The following is a 21850-nucleotide window of genomic DNA, read 5'->3' as shown; positions in this document are numbered from 1 at the left end:
TGTTACTGATTGACGGGACCACAATGATGAGAGAAGTTAAGATCACAGGTTTGAAAACACACTCCCCTAGGTGTAACCTGTTACCTGCCTTTGGGTAGCTAAGCTTCTCACTGACAGGCTCTCACTTGGAATAAAATTGCACTCCAGCAATCCCACTACTGGGTATCTACACAGAGGAAAAGAAGTTATTCTACAAAAAAGATACTTGCACAACATGTTTATAGCAGCACAATTTGCAATTGCAAAAATATGAAACTAGCCCCAATGCCCATCAATCAATGAGTGAATAAAGAAACTGTGGTATGTGTGTGTACATATATATATGGTAGAACACTACTCAGCCATAAAAAGGAGTGAATTAATGGCATTTGCAACAACCTGGGATGGGATTGAAGACTCTTATTCTAAGTGAAGTAACTCAGGAATGGAAAACCAAACTGTATGTTCTCACTCATAATTGGGAGCTAAGTTGTGAAGATGCAAAGGCAAAAGAATGATACAGTGGACTTTGGGGACTTGGCAGGGGGGAAGGGTGGGAAGGGAATGAGGAATAAAAGGCTACAAACTGCGTTCAGTGTACGCTGCTCGGGTGATGGGTGCACCAAAATCTTACAAACCACCACTAAAGAACTTACTGATGTAACCAAATACCACCCTGTTTCCCAAAAACCTATGGAATTAAAAAAAAAATTACACTCATGACATGACAATGTGGTAGATGAAAACAACCACTCCAGTGCTCGGCTAGCGGACTTTCCTGTACCAGGAAGCTGGAAAAACTAAAAACTATGTTGACCCAGCTCTCTTGCAGCTAGAATCCTGCTTATGGCCTAGGTTCTTCCTGCAGATGCACCAGCGTGAGACTGGATGGAAGTGAGTGGCAGAAGGCCACAGCTGTGCTTTGCAGATCAGAGGTTCTGAGCATGGCAGAGTCACCTGTCTCTTTTAGGTAGCCAAAGCCGAGCTGCCACATCCAGTTGTGAGCGTCAGAGCAAAGTGGCAGGAAGAGACAGCAGCAACATTGACTCTTTGCTATGGCTGAAATGCCTGTCCCCGCCAAAACTCTTGTTGTAATGTAACAGCCAATGTAATGGTACTGGGAGGTGGAGGCCTTTAGAGGTGATTAGAGCATGTGTGTTCCACCCTCATGAGTAGGTTTAATGACTTAATTTAAAATGCTTTCAGGAATAGGTGCTGTCTTTCGGCCCTTCCACTTTCTGCCATACGAGAATTCAGCCTTCCTCTCCTCTGGAGGGTGCAGGGTGCAAGGCACCATCTTGGAAGAAGAGAATGGCCTTACAAGACACCAAACCTACTAGTGTCTTGACCTTGGATTGTCCAGCCTCTGGAAATGACAGCCAATAAGTTTTCCTTCTTTATAAATACCCAGGCTTGGATACTATGTTATAGCAGTACAAAATGGACTATGACACTTCTCTCTAAAAGTGGTTCTCAAATGGAAACCATTTTGCCCCTCATAGGACAACTGGCAATATCTGCAGACATTTCTGATTGTCAAGATTAGGTGGGGTGGGGGTGCTACTGGCATCTAGTGGGTAGAGGTCATTGGTGCTGCTAAGCCTCCTACAATTCACAGAATAGCCCCTCATAACAAAGAATCATCCAAATTTCAATAGTGCCACTGTTGAAAAACCTTACCCTAGAATAGTTCATATATGGGTATTTCCTGTAGCAACACCTTATCTGGCCTTGTAAGCTAGGTTACTTGGCATTTTGGGCAATTCTACTGGCTACCTGTACTCTTTAATAAATCTCTTCCTTTGTAAGCTAGTTGGAGGTGATTTTGTTGACTGCCACCAAGAACCCTGGCAAAGAAACGTAGCCATGGGGGAGACCAGAGTAGAGGACAAAGAAGACTTATGTAGCATGTCCCTACTAGTGAGGGCTGGGGTCCTTTCCAAGTTCAAGTCTAATCAGGTGTCATACAATCCCATCAAGGTAACATGTGCATCATTTGTTCATAACATGGACATTATAATAACCAGGTTAATCACTTTAATAACTCTCTAATCTGGGTACATCTGTATCTCCCAATCATCTTATAAGCACGGATATTATGATATACCTATTTCCACATGACAGCTGCATGTTTCACTTTCATGTATTTTCTGCCAAATTGTCATGGAGATACAGATGGGTTAGAATTGGGGTAGAGCCACATTAATGAAAGAAAATATATGAGCGAGGATACTTCTGACTGCCAGTTGTGTTTCAATTTTATAACAACATTCTTGACCACAAATTCAAAATTTGACTAAGAAATTGGCTCGAAAAAGAGCAAGTTATATAGTATAAAATGTGAGCAAATACTCAGAAGGTGGTGGTAAGGTCCTGTCCGTGTTCTGAGGCCAGGAACACAGGTGGTTCCTGTTACCTGTTCTAGAATTGAGTGTGATAGATGTATCAAGATTATCTTTACGAAGATGAGCTGAGACCATCATCTGAGTATTTGGCGTGGAGCCTTGGCACACTGTAAATGTTCAAGACATGCTCACCCCAACGTTAATAGTAAAAATGCATCTAGGGAACCTGTTTAGCCGTCATCTAACTCATCAGTGAAGACAAGATAACCATTTTCATAGGTTTGTATATGTCAGGGATCTAGGGAATTCTTGGGCACTTAATAGATGTGCAATAAAGTTAGTTTTGCCTCTTTTTCCATATGCTCCTCTCTTCTCCCACCCAGTTCTGACATTCCCAGTTATCTGAGCATCTCCCACTGGACAACAGATCAGTGTGAAGGTCTCCTGCCAAGGACACCTGCCTGCTACCATGGTCCTGGCCCTGCTTCCTGTTTTGCCTTGCACCTCCTGCAGAGCCTATCCCAACTCCCTTCCCCGTCTTTCCCCGACCCCACCTGCCTAACAGATGGTCTCCCACTCCACTCCTGTCATCCCATATTGGCAAATTTGCAGCCAGTAGATCATATTCGCAGTGTGAGGGAATCATTACCACCTGCTAATATTTTTATAGAATTTCATAAACTTGGTCATTCATGAATCATTTACAGTACTTTATTCCAATGAAGAGTTCACAAATCACTCAAATGCTGGCAAAATGCATAATAATGAGTAATATTTCAGGAGGCTTTGCATTAGTATGTCAGCTTCCAATACTGCAAGAGATAAATTATTTTGCCAGGTGCTACTTTGGGTCAGAAGCTTGGGAAGTTCTTCTGGGGGCTGGGGCAGGGAGGAGTGGCAAGATGGCAGTGGGTCATGGAAATGAATGATTTTTAAAAAGTAATAGATCACTCAGCCAGTCAAACTCCCTTCCCAGCCCCAGTAAGCAGAGTTCCTAAGAAAGGAGCTAAAGAATTTACAGATCAGATCTAAAATCTAGTTGGGATAAAATAGGAAGAGTGTTTCTTAGCGACTGAAAATGCAGGGCTTTGGAGCTGAAAAGAAACGGATATGGATCCCAAATCCAACACATGCCAGCTGTGAGACCTTGAAAAAGTTGTTTAACAGTTATTTGCTTATCTGTAAAATGGTGTTAACACCTACTTCTTAAGTCTGTTGTGTGAAATGGATTAAATAAGAGAACGTATACAATGTGTTTAGCACAATATCTGCCATGCAGTGTTCAATAAACAGCAGCTTCAATGGTGATGCATTTCAGGGGCCCAAGGACAAATGTATTCCAGATTATTTCTTATCATACAAATCCCTGAGGTTTAGATCAAAATGTTTCTTGTTGGATTGGGAAAATGTTAATACATTAACACATACTTGCATGTGAGTAGCACTTAACATTAAACAATAGAAACATTGGCGCTATTATGATGGTAACACATTCACCCGCAGGCTCTCTCCTTTTTAAACTTGCAAGACTAGAAACTAAAATGTGGGGATTTGGAGACCTCACATTCTACTCTTTGAAGAACCTCATTTGCTACCAACAATGTTGACTACCATGAACACCATGGATCTAGCTGTACTACTAAAATAGTAACTTATTCTTAAATAGGCACTTAAAATGAACTGAAATTGCAACATTCCTGTGCCCAAAGTAGACCAACATGAGAGTAACCCAGTTCTCATTGTCTAAAAATAGGAGAACCACACAGTGATCGGGGCTCTTCCTCAAACATGCTTCTTCAAGGAAGAAGCTCCCGCAAGTGTAAGAAGCTTCAGCGAGGGTATCATGAAAACAGGACAATGACTGAACTGAAGGGCATGAGGCATGGAGGGAAATGGCATCAGAAAGTAGGCCCTCATGAGCCCATTGAAGAGTGCACTGCTAATGACTGGGTCCTAGTCTGCCAGTCATAAGTAACGCAAGTACTTGTGTAAGAAACTGCATTCCCACTAAATACCAGCAGCCTTTCCAATGAGGGTACATGACCCTGTGCCAGTGTTATCAACAAGCCATGTTATAAACAAGGCACAACTTCCTGGCATGTCACGTACCCACAGAAGAGAGCAATTCAAGCCAGTTTACTTTGAAACAAAGAACGAGAATAAAAGATACATGAAAGCAAGGAACCCAGTGTGTCTTGTTGCTACTATATCCCCCTACTACCTTGAAGGGTGTCCCTCACCCTATAAATACTGAATTAAATGTATGTAGAATGAATGAATTGCTCAATCAATCAATATGCTATGAAGTAGACTATAAAAGTATAGTAAAAACTCAAGATTATTCAAGGAAAGTTCGTGCTAGAGATGAGAAATTGGGCTATAACTTGGAGTCCTTTGGGTTTTCACTTACCTTTCTTCACTTTTAATATAATCGATTACTGTTACTCATGTAGGAAGATTATATGGTGCTTACTATGTTTCTGGCATTTTCTAAATGCTTGATATGTATTAGTTCATTTAATCCTTATGAAATCCTATGAGATCATCATTATTATTATTCCCATTTTCCAGGTTAAGAAGCCGAGGCAGACACCTTGCCAAGTTCCCACACCTAGTATATGACAGCCATGATTTGAATGCAGCCAATCTGACTGTGCGCAGAATCTATGCTTTTAACTACTGTAATATTATATGGCCTCAGTTTCTAAAAAGTATGAGAAGCTCCAAGCTGCAGCCCAAGCTCTATTTGATTAGCTGTGTCACAATTACTAGTTAGCCAAAACTAGTAATTTCATTTTTTATAATCCCCCGAAGCATTAGCTCTATTCACACTTTATAGACAAGAATCCCAAATCAGGGAGGGTAAGAGTGTTGCTCAAGTTCCCACAGCTCAGTACGCAGCAGCACTGAGATCTGAATGGAGGATCTCAGACCCTGTATTAGTCCGTTCTCATGCTGCTAATAAAGACATACCCGGGACTGGGTAATTTATAAAGGACAGAGGTTCAGTGAACTCACAGTTCTACATGGCTGGGAAGGCCTCAAAGTCATGGCAGAAAATGAAGGAAGAACAAAGGGACCTCTTACGTGGTGGGCAAGAGAGCATGTGTAGGGGAACTCCCATTCATAAAACCATCAGTCCTCATGAGACTTATTCACTACCATGAGAACAGCACAGGAAAGACTCACCCCCATGATTCAATTACCTCCCACTGGGCTCCTCCCATGACATGTGGGAATTGTCAGAGCTACATTTCCAGATGAGATTCGGGTGGGGCCACAGCTAAACCATATCAGACCCCAGAGCTCTTGATCACTCTGCTAAGAAATTATGAAATTTATTGTATCTTTCCTTAGTTCCTTGGGCCCGAACTTTCTTGGAGACTCCCATGATGGGCATGGAGAGAGAAGAGGACATGTATCCATAGTCAATTGCTGGTTGTTCCTACAGCAGCTGGACACCAATAGCTGCCAGGTCACCTCTGGTTACTGTCAAGGCCAGGTGGAACTGGGTATTTCTGAGGGCACCAACATTCAATTTATACAACTACCCGATTCCCCCTTGGGTATAAGGTGGGACACATAGCTCACTCTTCAGCTCTCCTTGACAGGGGATTCTCCCAGCAAATGCTCAGAAAAGTCTTGGGCAAGTCTTCCGAGATGGAAATCTGGAAGGCACCTGCATCCTCCCAGGGCCCGAGACCCTTGAACGCATTGCCCAGCCAAGGTTCTGCTGGAGGGTGGCGACTTTACTACCTACCATCACGCTACTGCTCTATGTCTGTCCAGCACCTTATGCCTCCAATGCCCTTATAGTATCTTCTCACTGCAAACTCACAATAATGCATTTAAGTAGGTAAGAAAACCAAAGAAATCAATCACTTCCAAATACAACCATTAACACATTGATTTTTCTTTATCATTTTTCTTAAACATATACACCTCATGATATGTGCAAATACTCCATTGGTAATGAGGATACCATATGTGTCTGTATGTCATTTTCATTCAATATCTTGAATCTTTCCCAGATAACTACAACTTCTTCAAAAGCATTTTAAATGGCTAAACTGCCTTGCAAAATCTGCTACAATTTAACTACTCCTTTATTGCTGAATATTTAGCAATTTTTTTCACCCCGAGGACCATGTCTTGCTAATTATATCAGGTCTTGGGGTTTATACCTCTTCCAGCTCTAGATCATCAAACTGGTCTCTGGAAAGCCAAAGTTGCCCTAAGGGTTCTGATCTTCTCTGAGGGGTCCCCAGGGTCTCCATTCTGGTCTCTGGTACCCAAAGTCTGATGCAGGCCTGGAGTGCTCTGTTGATGAGATAAAGACCCCCCACTGTTACCCTGTCAGGGTTCAACTCCATCCACTTCAGCTCCCACAGAAACACCCTAAAGCCATGCAGTCCCGGGTTTGATGAGGCACAGAAATAATGAGCTCAGTGGGAAGAAAATAATCTTTGAAAGCCACATTTCTGCACACAGGGTGGGCATGGGAGGGATACTCACTTGATAAACAGCGATTACTTCTCTGTCTAAGGTCCGTGTCACGGAGACGCTCCCTGTGTTCTCATTGATTCTGAAAATTCCTTTAGGTTCTTGATCCACTCCCTTTCCAGTGAGCCGGAACTTGGACCTTTCTGGCCTGTCACTGTCGACTACCTGGTCAGAAAAACAGAGAGACATTTAAAACTGTCTGGACAACACAGAGAAAGCACATTGCAAACATACTTCCGCGACCAATTCACTAATCACAGGTGCCAGCACAAAGGTACCTGGTGAACACAGAGTCGACTAAAGTAACAGCACCAGAAATAGCATCATTGCCTGACGCCTTTCATTCTAATATCCACATCTTTGCAGCTGTCAGCTAAGGAAGCCTACCAGCACTCTGGCGACATATAGTGATGGATCAAGGAGAGCAATAACACCAGTTCAGTCAAAATTGGACATTTACATTATTTTTAACTCCACCAAACATATTTTTTAAAAAATTTATCTGCAAGCAAAACAAAAAAGGTAACGGAAACCATTTGCTGGGCACTCATTGATCAAGATTCTAGGTATTTACATATATCCATAATCCACAGTGTCACCTGCCCTTTCACTTCTACTAAGTACTAGACATGGTGCAGAGGAAGCACTTTGTCTCATCAGAAAAGGTTTATACATATACATAGATACATACACACATCCATTTAGGGGGCTTCTTTATGTAATAGGTATATAACCCCTAAATATTATATATATTAACCCCCTATATATTAAATATATGTATCTATATTATATATAGACATACCTCAATTACGGGTTTATATATATGAAACCCCTAAACACTATATATAATATATATTAACCCCCTATATATTATATATATTAAACCTCTATTATATATATTAAACCCCTATATATTATATATTAAATATTATGTATATCAAACCCCTATGCATTAAATATATATAATATATATTGTATATGTTAGATGTGTGTATATATATAAACCTCAAATTAGGGGCATATAAACCTCAAATTAGGGGCATATCTATCTATCTATATCCACATCTTTGCAGCTGTCAGTTGATATATATATATATGAGATATATATATGTATATTTCAATGCTGGGGGCAAAGGACATTATTATTTCCACTTAATGGATGAAACCACTGAGATAGAACAAGTCAGCAACTGACCATGGCCAAATCTATGAAAGAGATAAAAATGGGTTCAGAACCACATCTTCCATTTCTCTAGAGACACTGCAATACAACATACAACACTGTTATTTCTGAATTTACTTTATGGAATTTTCCTACAAATTGTCGACCTTGATTTGACATTTAAAGAATAAATTCGGAAGAGAAAGGTGGAGGAAAGTAGTTCCAGGCAGAGGGAACAGCACAGACAAAGGCGGCAGGCAGACAAGGAAGAGTCTGGAAAGTTTTGGAAACTGTGAGTTACTGGCATATGCTTAAGCATGTAGAGGGTTAGGCTGAGAAGTAGCTGGGGTCAAAGTATGGGGGGTCTTTTTATGAAGATGTGCAACTAAAGAGAACTATTATTGGTGTAAGTGTAGTCTAGAGTTTACCCTCAGGTATTCACCTATATTTATGTCACTTTATCATCAGAACCTTCAAACGTTAATTTGATTATAACAAAACAGTTTAAAGGTCCTGAACACAATAATCATTTAGGACATACAGATAAAAGAAAGCTGATACAGATCTAGCTGTCACCAAATGACAAATAAGCAGGCATCTATTGAAACATACTCAACAGTGCCTGGAGGGTTTAGGTGGCTAGGACAGGAAATCTGCCTTCTCCTAGTGAAAATGGGTCCTGCCCGCCCCCTGCTTCCCCACCAGCCCAGGCCACTATGGCTGCTGCCAAGCCTGCAATTCTGATGCCTGACACCAGGTGGCAGTGGTGCCTAAGGCAGCATTAACTTTATGCCAGGGTTCATCTGGCAGGATCACTGCACAGCAAGGTGTAGTTCCACATGGCATTACAGGTGTGTGTGTTTTTTTTTTTTTCTCCGATTAAAAATTGTTGTTTATTAAAATACATTGAGTATTGACTAAACACCAATTACATCTGTTTGTATTTTTAAGAGTAACTGAAAATTGGATATAAAAGAAGATTAAAAATAAGGTATGTGAGCTGGGTGTGGTGGCTCATGCCTGTAATCCCAGCACTTTGGGAGGCTGAGACAGGAGGATCACTTGAGGTCAGGAGTTCGAGTCCAGCCTGGCCAACATGGTGAAACTCCGTCTCTACTAAAAATACAGAATATTTAGCTGGGCGTGGTGGCGCACACCTGTAATCCCAGTTAGGAGGCTGAGGCAGCAGAATCGCTTGAACCTGGGAGGCAGAGGTTGCAGTGAGCTGAGATTGCCCCACTGTACTCCAGCCTGGGTGACAGAGTAAGACTATCTCAAAAAAAAAAAAAAATGTATGTCATACCCTCTGATGCAAATAATTTTCAGTCACTGCTTGACTTGATTAATCCAACTGATATTTTTCCACTAACCCCCTACCTGCTGCCTGGAAGCCCCATGAGGTCAAGAGCCACAGCTTACTGGGCTCACCATTGGATCCCCATGGCTGGCAAATAGCGAGAATGAACTCCACTGATTAGACAGATATATGTTGCAATCCCAGCTTTCCCAGTGATCCACAGTGTGACTATGAACATGGTCCATCGCCTCATCTTTAAAGTGCAGATGACACCACTTACTTTCCAGCATTGCCAGGCTTTAATAAGATGGCATCTATAAAGTACATGTCCTACCACACAGAAGTGGCTCAGTTAATCAAAGCTAGTAATTCCAATATTAATCATCACAATAAAATTATACTGCTGTTAATGGGTAAGAACGGTGTCTCTATCCTTTTCTGAGGGAATAGGTGGTTTCCTCTTTTTTTTTTTGAGACAGAGTCTCACTCTGTCATCCAGGCTGGAGTGCAGTGGTGCAATTTCGGCTCACTGCAACCTCTGCTTCCCAGGTTCAAGCGATTCTCCTGCCTTAGCCTCCTAAGTAGGCAGAGCTACAGGCATGCACCACCACACCTGGCTAATTTTTATATTTTTAGTAGAGACGGGGTTTCCCCATGTTGGCCACGCTGATCTCGAACTCCTGACCTGAGGTGATCCACCCGCCTCAGCCTCCCAAAGTGCTGGGATTACAGGTATGAGCCACCGCGTCCGGCCTAGGTTTCCTTTTTAATAACAAAATTCACAGGCCTCCCAGAAGAGAAGTGCTCTGGAAACAGCTCCCTGTGTGGAAAGGAGTCACCAAGCACACTCCACCCTTCTCTATCACTGCCATCATTATTGTTTCACCCCTCTCTGCCAGCAGCAATATTTACTGTCAAGAGGGAAAGAATAAAGCCTCCGCAGCATGGAAGGGGGCCCAAGCAGGTTGTCGCTGCTGGCTGGGGGGTGGCCAGCTTTTATTCCCTTATATTTGTCCATACTGTGTCACATCTGTAGAAAGCATACAGCGAGAACGCCCTCAAAATCGGATCAAGGAGTCACTACCTGCTCCAGGCCTCAGTACTCGCTGCCCCCGCCTAGATGCAGAAGACACTGGTCCCAGCTGTGGATGCCACCCCCAGCCCGTGTCCTGCTGATTGGTCCACTTTACAGGGTGCTGATTGGTCCATTTTACAAACTTCTAGCTAGCCACAGAGTGCTGACTGGTGCATTTTTACAGAGCACTGATTGGTGCATTTTACAAACCTCCAGCTAGTTACGGAGCGCTGATTGGTGCGTTTTACAATCCTAGCTATAGAGTGCTTTTGGTGCACTTTACAATCCTCTTCTAAGACAGTAAAGTTCTCCAAGTCCCCACTTGACCCAGGAAGTCCAGCTGGCTTCACCTCTCATTACCACCTTCACCCAAATGTGGATTAAAACTCCTTCCTCTTGTTCTCCTAAGCACACCTGAGATGAGCAGGTCCTTTGTGAAGATCCTATTAACATAGAATGCATTCTAATGAGAAACGAACATGGGAATTCTACAAGAGCTATGAAGCAATCATGCTTCCCAAGAACGGGCTTCTCTGACCCATCTGTCTGTCAGACACAGGCCCTGCTGGTGAGGACCTGCCAGGAGAAGCCTTCTGGGCTCTTTGTTATCTTTTCTTGACCCTTCTTAGCTCAGAAAAAGTTGGGAACACAGCACCCAGACCTTCTAGAAGAAACAAGGAGGGGGTGGGGGAATGGGCCTCTTGCGACAAACATCACCACCCTCCCATTGCTCTACCTGCCACTGGGCACAGAAAGCTGAATTCTAGACCCAGAAATTATCCCAGGGCAACTTTCCCTTTTGCTGCCAAGGGTGGATCTCAATCATTTTCTTGCCCTCTCTCAGAGAGCTTGAGCCACTTGATAGTACAGAAACAAGAGTCTTAGAGGGAGGACCTAGCTGAGTTGGCATCTACTGCTGAATTGAAATTACTTATTCCCCAGGAAAGAAGCCAGTTCCCACTGTGAGGGCCCCAGCTTAGCACTGCACACGTTTGCCTCTCTTCTCTCTCTTCAACTTTTTATGTTCTTAAGGGTGTGCTTGTTGAACCCGCCTCCTGCTCCTCAGAGCTACGTTCACTTTGAAGGAACACTCACAGCCAAGAATGGTGTTCCCAGAGTGATAGGCCCTATGGGACCACCAGCACAGGGAAATGAGGGGCGTCACTTCCAGTAGGGGCCTTGCTGTCTCTAGAATAATTGGTCTCAAGTATCAGCATCACTGGGAACTCATTAAAAATGCACATTCCAGGCTTCCCCCAAGCCTCTTGAATCAGAAATCAGGGTAGGGGGAGAATTGCTGGCAATCTGAGCTTTAACAATCCCCCTCCCCAGGTGATTCTCATGCATACACAAGTTTGAAGACAACTACTTTGGGCAGATTTCAGCACCATCCCTGTTCAGTATCAGTGGTGCTGCTTTTCCACCGCTACTGTTTGGAGCCCTCTGCTAAAAATAGGCTGGGTCTGTTTGCCACTTTCTTTCTAGACCTATTTTAAACAGATAACACTAACAGGAACTCTCTTTTTCAGTCCTGAGGGTCTGCTATTGTTGGGTCAGAACCATAGCATGTACTATGTTTAATCTATTTTTAATAAGGGTGAGTAAGCGGTTGAGTATGCATGGCCTGAAAGTCAGGATGAGTGTGAGCAGGATGAGGGGTCTTAAGATGGTGGAGATTAGGGTGCTAAACTAAGGGGATCGGTTGTACCAATTTTTAAACTAATTTTGCTGAGATTTTCTCTTTTTTTTTTTTTGTTTAATCTTTTTCTTAGTTTTGCCATAGAATCTTTAACTACTCCTGAATGATCTGCATAAAAACAACATTGCTCTTTCAGGGCTGCACAGAGCCTGCCTTCTTTCAGAAAGACAATTTCTAGTCCTTGTCGGTTTTGTAATACAACTTCAGACAGAGAAGTCAAGGACTCTTCAAGTTTTGTGATAGATTGTTCTATGGCTCTAAGGTCTTCATTTATGGCTACTCTAAGTTGTTGTAGATGATGGTTACTATGCACTAGGGCTGCTGTCCTGGTCTTAACTCTAGCCGCTACTTTAATTCTTAACATGACGGCGAGGGTGAGGGAGATGGGTTCTTTCTTTGGTCTAGTATGAGTTTTTTGCTCATACTGGAGATCAAAGGAGTCTCCAGAGTGATAGTATACTTGGGGAACAACTTGTACTAATACGCAATAGTGGGTGCCGCTGCTAAAAACGGCTGTGGATACACAGGGGGTGAGCCTAGTGTTGCAAGCTTACCAGTCCGTCTCGGAGGGGACTAAATAGTGATTGGAGCTGGGTACTGTCAAGGTTACATTACAAAGATGCTGATGACTAGGGGGCACTTGGCCTATGCAGGTTCCTGACCTAGAAACCTCAGCCAGGGTTAGTTTTCTTTGTTGTTCTTACGCGCATCTAGTAGGATTGGCGGAGTTAGTGAAATTATTAGTGGAGGCGATGCCTTCATAGTAAGGGGGGCCTGTTGCTAGACATAGCTAGCAAGAGGAGGTAAATTCTGGTTTTGTCTGGTTTAAAGCGAAATAGGAGCCTTTTATGAGATTTAGGAGCCTGTCACCTATTCTTAGGTCAAGGGGCCTGCGGGTGGCGTTTTGGGCTGAGGGTGTGTATTTAGAGGAGGTGGAGATTAAGGGTGGGGAAGTGCTTTTAGGAGCTCTTGGTTGGGGCTTTCTCGATGCAGGAGCCAGGGGCTTCTCTGTTTCTGATAAAACTTGGTTCGGTCTTACTGCGACAGGGGCTGTGATAGGGTTGACTATTAATTTGATTTGGATAGGGATTTTATACAGTGGCTTTTGGTATAAGTATAGGCCTTATGTTAGTCCGGATATCCAACGGTTATCAGATTTCGCTGCATCTTCAAACTTGATGCGGACTAGATTGCAAGTTTTTGAATATCGGGTTCTGGTGCAGCGCTGGACGAAGGACATGGTTATGTACTAGGGTTTTGTGGCCTATTTCTATTCTCTATTATTAGTAGTTATACAGGACTAACTAGCGCAAAACAAGGCATCTATTCCTCTACAAGTTTTTTTCATTTTTTCTGTCCTGAAGCCGGGACAGGCATAGAACCTGTTCCGGCTTACGGACACCTTTCTAGCCTGTTTTCTCTATTTTCCTCCTTCCATGTCATCTATCTTTGCTATTTTGTCTAGGTTGAAATAGAGGTCAGGGAACTAAGTCCTTATAGGAGCAATTTTTGAGGTTTTATCTAAGACCTCATGAGTACTAAAATCAGTTACTTGCCAGGTCAGGTTATATGGCCGGTGGGGGTTATTACTGCCAGCGACGCAGGGAAGGAGGGCTAGTAATAAGCATAAGCAAGGGGCTAGATACGAGAGAGTCTTATCTTGAGCGGGTCTTCGGAGCGTCGGAGTCTCCATGTCTTAGGTGGTGTTGGTCTGGGCGTCCTTGGAGCAGCCTTGGCGTGGGATGCGTGGATCTAAGTGGAGATTCCGTCAACTTTTATGGCTGTGGGCGTGGTCAGGAGAACAACGTAGGGTCTTTTCTATCGAGGCTTTAGTCTTTGAGTGCGATGCCGTCTAACGTAGACAGAGTCTCTTACCTGGAAGGGGTGACTGGTCTGTGGATGTCTTGGTTGGTACAGTTCTGCCAAGGGGGCCTAGATTTGGGCCTGTACTGCTTGGAGTCCTTTTAGCCGGGCCTGTAGGTCAGTCTTAGGATCGGAGGGGGAGAAGGAGTTAAGCAAGGTTGACAAAGGGGGAGGTTCTCCGTAGAGGATTTCATATGGAGTGAGCCTAAAACGGTTAGGCGTATTTCGGGCCTTTAACAGAGCTAAGGATAGGAGGCGTCTCTAATCTTTTAAACTAGTCTCTAAGGTCAATTTGGTAAGGGTCTCTTTTATTGTTCTATTCATTCTTTCTACCTGTCCTGAGCTCTGGGGTCTATAGGCACAATGTAATTTCTAATTAATCCTTAATATCCTGGCGAGCCCTTGACTTACTTGAGAAACGAAGGCCGGCCCGTTGTCTGACCTAATTACCTTGGGAAGTCTAAATCTAGGAAAGATTTCTTCTAAAATTTTCTTGGCTACTATGTGTGCCGTTTCTTGCCGGGTGGGGTAGGCTTCTACCTATCCTGAAAAGGTATCTACAAACACCAGTAAGTACTTATATCCAGCATAGTGAGGTTTTACTTCAGTGAAGTCTATTTCTTAATAGACTCCTGGGCGGTTACCACGAGTCCGTTTCCTTGCTGGCACTCGGGTAGCCCTAGCGTTTACTTGCTGACAGACCTTACAGGCAGATGTCACTTGCTCTATGAGTGTACTTGCCCTTGGGATTAGAAAGTCAGTTTTTTCAATTAACAATTTTAGCTTTCGATTACCTAAGTGTGTCTAGGCATGCATCTGCTGGATCATTGCCAGGGCTTCCTTTTGGGGAAGGACTATTTTCCTTTCTTTTTCCCAGTTTTTAGTGTCTTTGTTTTCCGTAGCCCTTATGGCTCTTGCTTCTTCCTGGTCTTCGGAGGTATAAGTATGTTTAATAGTTATGTGGCTGGTGTTGTCAGGTTCTGTGGCTAGGGTCAGTACTTCCGCCATGGCGGCTTGCTGGCCACTTGGTCAGCCTGTCTGTTTCTTACTGCGACTGGATCCTGTCCTTTTTGATGCCCGGGGCAGTGAATTATAGCCACTTCTTGAGGAAGAAAAAGGGCCTTTAATAAGGCAATTATTTCAGCTTTGTTCTTGATTTCTTTTCTTTCTGAGGTTAGGAGACTTCTTCTTTCATAGATACTTCTATGAGTATGAGCCGTTGCAAAGGCATATCGGCTATCAGTATAAATGTTAGCTTTCTTTCCCTTGGACAGCTCTAGGGCCTTGGTTAGTGCTATTAACTCAGCCTTCTGTGCAGACGTGCCAGGAGGTAGTGATTGTGCCTAAATGGTATTGTGTCCGTCTACTACCGCTGCTCCTGCCTTCCGAGTACCTGAGTCAAGGTAACTGCTGCCGTCTGTGTACTAGGTGTGATCCGCGTCTGGGAGCTCTTGGTCTTTAAGGTCTTCTCGTGTTCTATGGGTCTCAGCCAGTACTTGCCGACAATCGTGTGGGCTTGGTTGGTCTTCTGGTACCGGCAGCAGCGTAGCAGGGTTTAGGGTGACTGGAGGGCCAAACTGGACGCGGTCCGTGTCCAGTAAGAGGGCCTGGTAGTGGGTTAGGCGTGCGTTGGTTATCCACCGGTCCGGGGGCTGCCGCACTATGGCCTCTAGAGTATGTGGGGTAATAACAGTCAGTGGCTGCCCAAGGGTTAACTTAGCAGAGTCTTTGACCAGCATAGCGGTGGCTGCCATGATACGAAGACATGGGGGCCAGCCGGCCGCCACAGGGTCCAGCTTCTTGGACAGGTATGCTACCGGTCTTTTCTAAGGCCCCAGTTTTTGGGTCAGGACTCTTTTGGCAATCCCTTGCCTTTCGTCCAGGAAGAGGGTAAAGGGCTTTGAGGTGTCCGGTAACCTAAGGGCTGGGGCAGACAAGAGTGCCTTTTTTAGTGCCTCAAAAGCCAATTGATGCTCTGTCTGCCAGGTGAAAGGGGTGCTTTCCTTGGTGAGTGCGTAAAGGGGGGCGGCCAATTCAGCAAAACCGGGTATCCACAAGCGACAGAACCTAGCAGTTCCTAAGAATTCACGTACCTCCCTGGGACTTCGTGGTGGTGGAAGGCGAGCCACTGTCTTTATGCGCCCAGGGGTGAGCCACCTTTTCCTTTCACTCAGGATATACCTTAGATATGTTACCTTGGTCTGGCAGAGCTGTGCTTTCTTGGCAGATGCCCGGTATCCTTTTTCACCTAGTTCCTGGAGTAGATGCCTGGTACCTTGTATGCAGGTTTCCTTTGTAGGGGCAGCCAGGAGGAGGTCATCTACATATTGGAGTAAGGTCACTTCTGGATTTTGGGTCCGGAAGTCGGTCAGGTCTCGATGAAGAGCCTCATCGAAGAGAGTGGGAGAGTTCTTGAATCCTTGGGGAAGCCGGGTCCAGGTCAATTGGCCTGAAATTCTTTTCTCAGGATCTTTCCACTCAAAGGCAAAGAGTTCTTGGCTTTGGGGGGCCAGAGGCAAACAGAAGAAAGCATCTTTTAAATCTAATACTGTATACCAGTTATAGCCTGGTTTTAAGGTGCTGAGTAAGTTGTAAGGATTGGGGACCGTGGGATGGGGAAGGGGAATGGAGGAAGGGTTTCACCTAAAAAGGAGGGTTTCGGACCAGATCTTCTTAAGTAATTATGTAGGCCACCTGGTCTGGGTGTCCGAGTGGCCTAGGATCTATCACTTTTGCTTTCACCTGTAGGATAATTGAGAGGTTAAATGTTCCGTCCCGTGGCCACTCTACCTGGAGGGTTGGCCATTCGGACGAGCAGAATGTTTTCTATCGTCCTTTACGGACTTCTACAGAGAGGTGGTGGGCTCGAGCCCGAACGTCAGGGAAGTGAGTCAGAGTCAGAGTTAAAGGGGTCGTCAACGTCTGTCCTATAGTTCTGTCTAGAGATTCTTTCACACACAAGGACAAAATGAAAGCAACATACAAAAGGACTAAACAAATGAGAAGAAGCCGCGCGGCCAGAGAGTGGCGCTACAGTTTCACAAAATATTCGGATGGCAGGGGCGACGGCACCCTGCCTACAGATTCGAGGAGGCTGACGGAGTCGTCAGCCTTCTTCCAGTCTACCGCCAGGGCGTCCTTGGGGCGTAAGTGAGAAGGTGCCGGACACGTCTGTCCTTTTTCTCCACTTAATTATTCAGACGGAGTACTCCTCAGAATTAGCCGGCAAAACAAACAGAACGAAACGAAACAAACAGAACGAAACGAGAGTACCTGACAGAGTTCGTTCGTCCAGTCGGTGGTCGGTGGCCCGGGCCAGATGGGTCTCTGCCGGATGGGTCGGGGGTCCTCGGACGACCCTACTTCCCGGCCAATGCACCAAATGTTGGAACCGAACTGTCGATTCCGTTGGAACCGAACTGTCGATTCCTTCCTGGGCAGGGGTCGCCGCGAAGGATCACCGACACGAGATTCACAGCAGAGAGTTATTTATTACTAGCGCGCTAGGGTCCTAAGCTCTAAGTTGGCCCTGGGACCCCGACTGCTTGTTACAGGCTGTTTATATAGGCAAACACAAGTTTAAACACAGCTTATGGCGCGAAATTTAAACAAAGCTTAAGGCGTAAAATGATTGGGTCTAGCTATAGCCTGAGCAAGGGGTCTTGGTTTAATTGGTTAGAGCAGGACCTTATGAGGTTCTTTCCTGGAGTTGATGATTCCGGGAACTTCGAGGCAGGGTGAGACCCCTGGAATTGGCAGGGTGGGACCTCATGAGGTTGTTTCCTGGAATTGGCAGGGTGGGACTTTATCAGGGTGGGACACTATCGAGGCAGGGTGGGACCTTATCTAGGCAGGGTGGGACCCTCTCTAGGCAGGGTGGGACCTTATCTAGGGCCACCTGGTGCTAACTTTTTAGGTTTTGTGAGGCCTAGTTTCACAACATCTCTACATGTGTCAAAGGCACCCCACGGTTTGGAGGAACCTTGGAGAGGAAAGCATGAAAGTGGAGTGGGGAGAGTCGCTCTTCAGGGAAAAGCTCAGTGTCTTGGCTCAGTTTAGATCCAGGAGGAAGCTCAAGCCCTTCTGAATTACCCACCAGCTCTCTGGCTTCTTGGTGCATAGCTGGATTTTCAGAGGGACCCCAACATATTCCAACCTCACGAGCTGGGGGATAGGAGGTATGCAATGGCCATAACCCAAGGATACACTCAGCCATGCTTCAAAACCATCCCATGCAAATCAAGTGAGTTTCCAGACCACCTTGATTATGCTGTGCTAAACTCCTGGAAACTCCACAGCTGCAGCAGCTGAGCCTGCAGCCCTTTGATGTGGTTTAATGTCATGAAATATAAGAAATCCAGTGCACTCCTCTGGCCGAAGCAAACCCTGCCACGAGTCTCGACTGTTGCAGCAGCTGTTAAGGCCCATTATATACTCCAGAGCAGGGCTTCACAATTAGCGAGCCTTTCCTATTATTCTTTGTAATTCAACCCTTCTTTTCACAGTGGGATTTTTTTTTTCTTGTCCTCTGAGTTGGAATGGAAAAAATAGCACAGATGAGAAAGAACATGAGCCCCTGGTGCCAACACTCTGGAAGGGCATGTAAATAGCACACAGGAGTCTTGCCACATACCTGGGTAGACTTCCTGGCTGGCTGTGGGGGTGGCATCGCACAGCTGGGACCAGTGTCTTCTGCATCTAGGCAGGGGTAGGGAGTACCCAGGCCTGGAGCAGGTAGTGGCTCCTTGATCTGATTTTAAGGGCGTTCTTGCACATCTTACAGATGTGACACAATATGGACAAAGTCAATGTTCCCTTCTGTTCCCCTGCAAAGTCCCACTCCCACCTCCATTCTCAGTTGTAATGAATGATACCATGTTGTATGTGTTTTTAAGGTATTTGCATACATATGAACTCATAGACTATATAGCAGCTTTGAATGGTTTTACATAAATAGGGTCATCATATATGCATTATATAATTATTTCTACTCAATGTGGCTGAGGTTGAGGTTTGTGTGTGTATTCATTTATAAACTTCGGGGGGTGTTTTTAGATTTACAGAACTATTACAAAGATAGTACAGAGTTCCCATGTACCCTTCATCCAATTTCCCCTAATGTTGACATCTTAGGTAAAAATGGAACATTGGTCATAATTGATAAATTAATACTTATACTTGACTATTAACGAGACTCCAGATTTTATGTATTCAGATTTCATCAGTTTTTCTAGTACTTTTTTTTCTAAATGGAATCTCGCTCTGTCACCCAGGCTGGAGTGCAGTGGTGTGATGTTGGCTCACTGCAATCTCCGCCTCCTGGGTTCAAGCAATTCTCCTGACTCAGCCTCCCGAGTAGTTGGGATTACAGGCGCCTGCCACCACGCCTGGTTAATTTTTGTATTTTTAGTAGAGATAGGGTTTCACTCTGTTAGCCAGGATGGTCTCAATTTCCTGACCTCGTGATCTGCCTGCCTCGGCCTCCCAAAGTGCTGGGATTATAGGCATGAGCCACCGTGCCCGGCCTCTACGAACCTTTTTTTTTTTTTGACTGATATCCAATCCAGGGCCCCCCATTGCCATGTGTGACTGTTGCATTTCATTGTACATTCTGGTACTTCCCTGTAGGTTCTCACTTTCTTGAATTGCACTTTAATCAGTTACTCTTTTTTCCTTGTATAGAAAATGAATTTGATGTATCAAAATGACAGAGTCGCCAAGTTCCGCTTGTCATTATCCTCCTCCTACCCTCTGCCAACCTGTCTCCTCTGCTCCTTAACTCAGATCTCAAGTAGCTACTTTTGCCTGCTTTGTCCTCAGAGCCTAGAACAGTATGCGGTACCTGGTGGGCTTTCAAATAAACATTGTGCAATGAATAAGTAAATGAATATTAAGGAGTCTCTTTCCTGGCCTCCATGTTTCTGATTTCTCTCTTATCCTATCTCCTGTCCTAATTGCAACCGGAATGGTCATTCTAAAATGCAAACCCACGTCTGACTGGGGCAGTACCTATATTAAATGGGCCTGGCACGGTGGCTCATGCTCATAATCCTAACACTTCGGGAGGCTGAGGAAGGTGGATCACCTGAGGTCAGGAGTTCAAGACCAGCCTGACCAACGTGGTGAGACCCCGTCTCGACTGAAAATACAAAAACTAGCTGAGCGTGGTGGCAGTTGCCTATAGTCCCAGTTACTTGGGAGGCTGAGACAGGAGAATCGCTTGAACCCCGGAAGCAGAGGTTGCAGTGAGCCAGGATCACACCACTGCACTCTAGCCTGGATGACAGAGTGAGACTCTGTCTCAAACAAACAAACCAAAACAAAACCCACGAAAACTTGCAATGGTTCCCTCTGCCCGAGGGTAAAATCTCAGAGCTCTTCTTTGATGGGTCTCCACCTGCTTCTCCAGTCCTAAGCCACAACCCAGCATGAGCCACAGCCCTCTGAGCTGTGCCTTTCTTTGGCTGGACGGCCATCCCCTACCTAGTCTGCTGGGGACCCCCTCATCTTCCTGGACTTAGCGCCAGCAATTACTTACCCACTGAAGCTTCCCCTGACCCTTTCTCCCGCCCACTCCATGCAGACTTAACCTCATCCACCTGAGCTCTAGCCCGCCTAGCCTGCAAGGTCTGTTAAAGTGAGGGAAGCAGCTTGCGTCTTTGTGGGTGGCGGTAACTGTCCCTCAGGCTGTTGCTTTCTTATTCTCTTTCACATTTCTGGGGCTTGGAACATAGAAGACACTTGATTAACACTTTGAGTGAAGAAGTACAACTTTATTTGCCTGTTTTTATATGATTATAAAATGCTTCATAAACTCATAAATTAAAAGCAAGGTCTGTCATACAAACCTCTTTTTCTTTTTTCTTTGAAAATGCAGCCACTTTACCTGGAGACACATTTTCAGAGCTTTATTTCTCTTTTTACAATTCCTCTCCATGGTAAATGCACCTGATAGCAATAACTTACGCACACCCTGAAAATGACTCCGTATGGAGGATACACCTGGATGTCTGTTCCAAGGTAGGGAATCTGGGAGTGGCCAACCTAGAGACTGGTTCCTTGTCTATGAGGAACATCGGAGCCCCTGGCCTGGCCCATGGAACATGGGTAGCAGATCCAGGCCATGACTCAGAGGTTGAATGAAAGTTGCCAGGTGAAGGATGTTAGGGAAAGGGCGCTAATGGAAAATGCTATATAAACTGCACACCTTTTGCAAGTGGCTGTGGTTCTCCTGTCCAGCCTACCACCACTGAACTCCCCTGTATGGAAGCACCCAGTAAAACCCCTCGTGTCATTGCTGGCTCCAGGTCTCTTCTTTGGCATCTTGAACCTGGTGCCACCCCCAATGGAGTTGATAGGGGTTCAGCAGAACATCCCCATAGTGAACTTCCCAGGCAGTGGTAATGCTTAGGAGTTGAAAAAGGACTTAGCGCCCTCCCCATCCTTATAATCTGCAGGGGTCCCTTTAAATGGAGACCCTCCAAGCAAACACTGTGCTTGTGAGGCAAGGCAGCTTCTAGATTAATATTCTAGTACCCTTTCCCTGTCACATCCAACCAAATTAATGCGTATAGTTTTCCTCTCTGTAGAAAATCAGGAGACACATTTTCAGAGGATGAAAACTATATATATGCATTATTATCACAAGGATGCAAAACTAGGAAATAATTAGACCTTCCTTCCTGGTTACCAAAGCGAACAAATCACATATGAACAGCATTGGTCTTTAGAGGATGGAGGTAGGTGTGATACTTTTTCCTTCATCCTTATAATATTTTCAGTTTTACGAAATGAGCCTGTATTACTTACACAGGAAGAAACAAACAACTTTTAAAAACATGTAAGAGGAATTATTGGAGTTAGATGCATATGCTAATTTAGAAGGTATTTTCTACTCTATGTTAAATAGAAAAAAAAAAAACCACTG

General features: G+C 44.7%; 1 protein-coding gene across 4 annotated transcripts in view; it reads right to left on the bottom strand.

The window, feature by feature from the left end:
* CDH13 (cadherin 13) overlaps window positions 1-21850 on the bottom strand; it is a 1178066-nt gene that overhangs the window by 569735 nt on the left and 586481 nt on the right. For all 4 annotated transcript variants that reach the window (XM_025369922.1, XM_025369923.1, XM_025369924.1 and 1 more), the window contains one exon: window positions 6840-6992. In XM_025369922.1, the coding sequence (XP_025225707.1) occupies window positions 6840-6992 (153 nt within the window). The remainder of the gene's footprint in view (window positions 1-6839; window positions 6993-21850) is intronic.

This window comes from Theropithecus gelada, chromosome 20 (genome assembly GCF_003255815.1).
Source record: "Theropithecus gelada isolate Dixy chromosome 20, Tgel_1.0, whole genome shotgun sequence".
NCBI lineage: Eukaryota > Metazoa > Chordata > Mammalia > Primates > Cercopithecidae > Theropithecus > Theropithecus gelada.
Note: the sequence above shows the minus strand (reverse complement) of the source record. Positions and strands in the feature narration are given on the sequence as shown.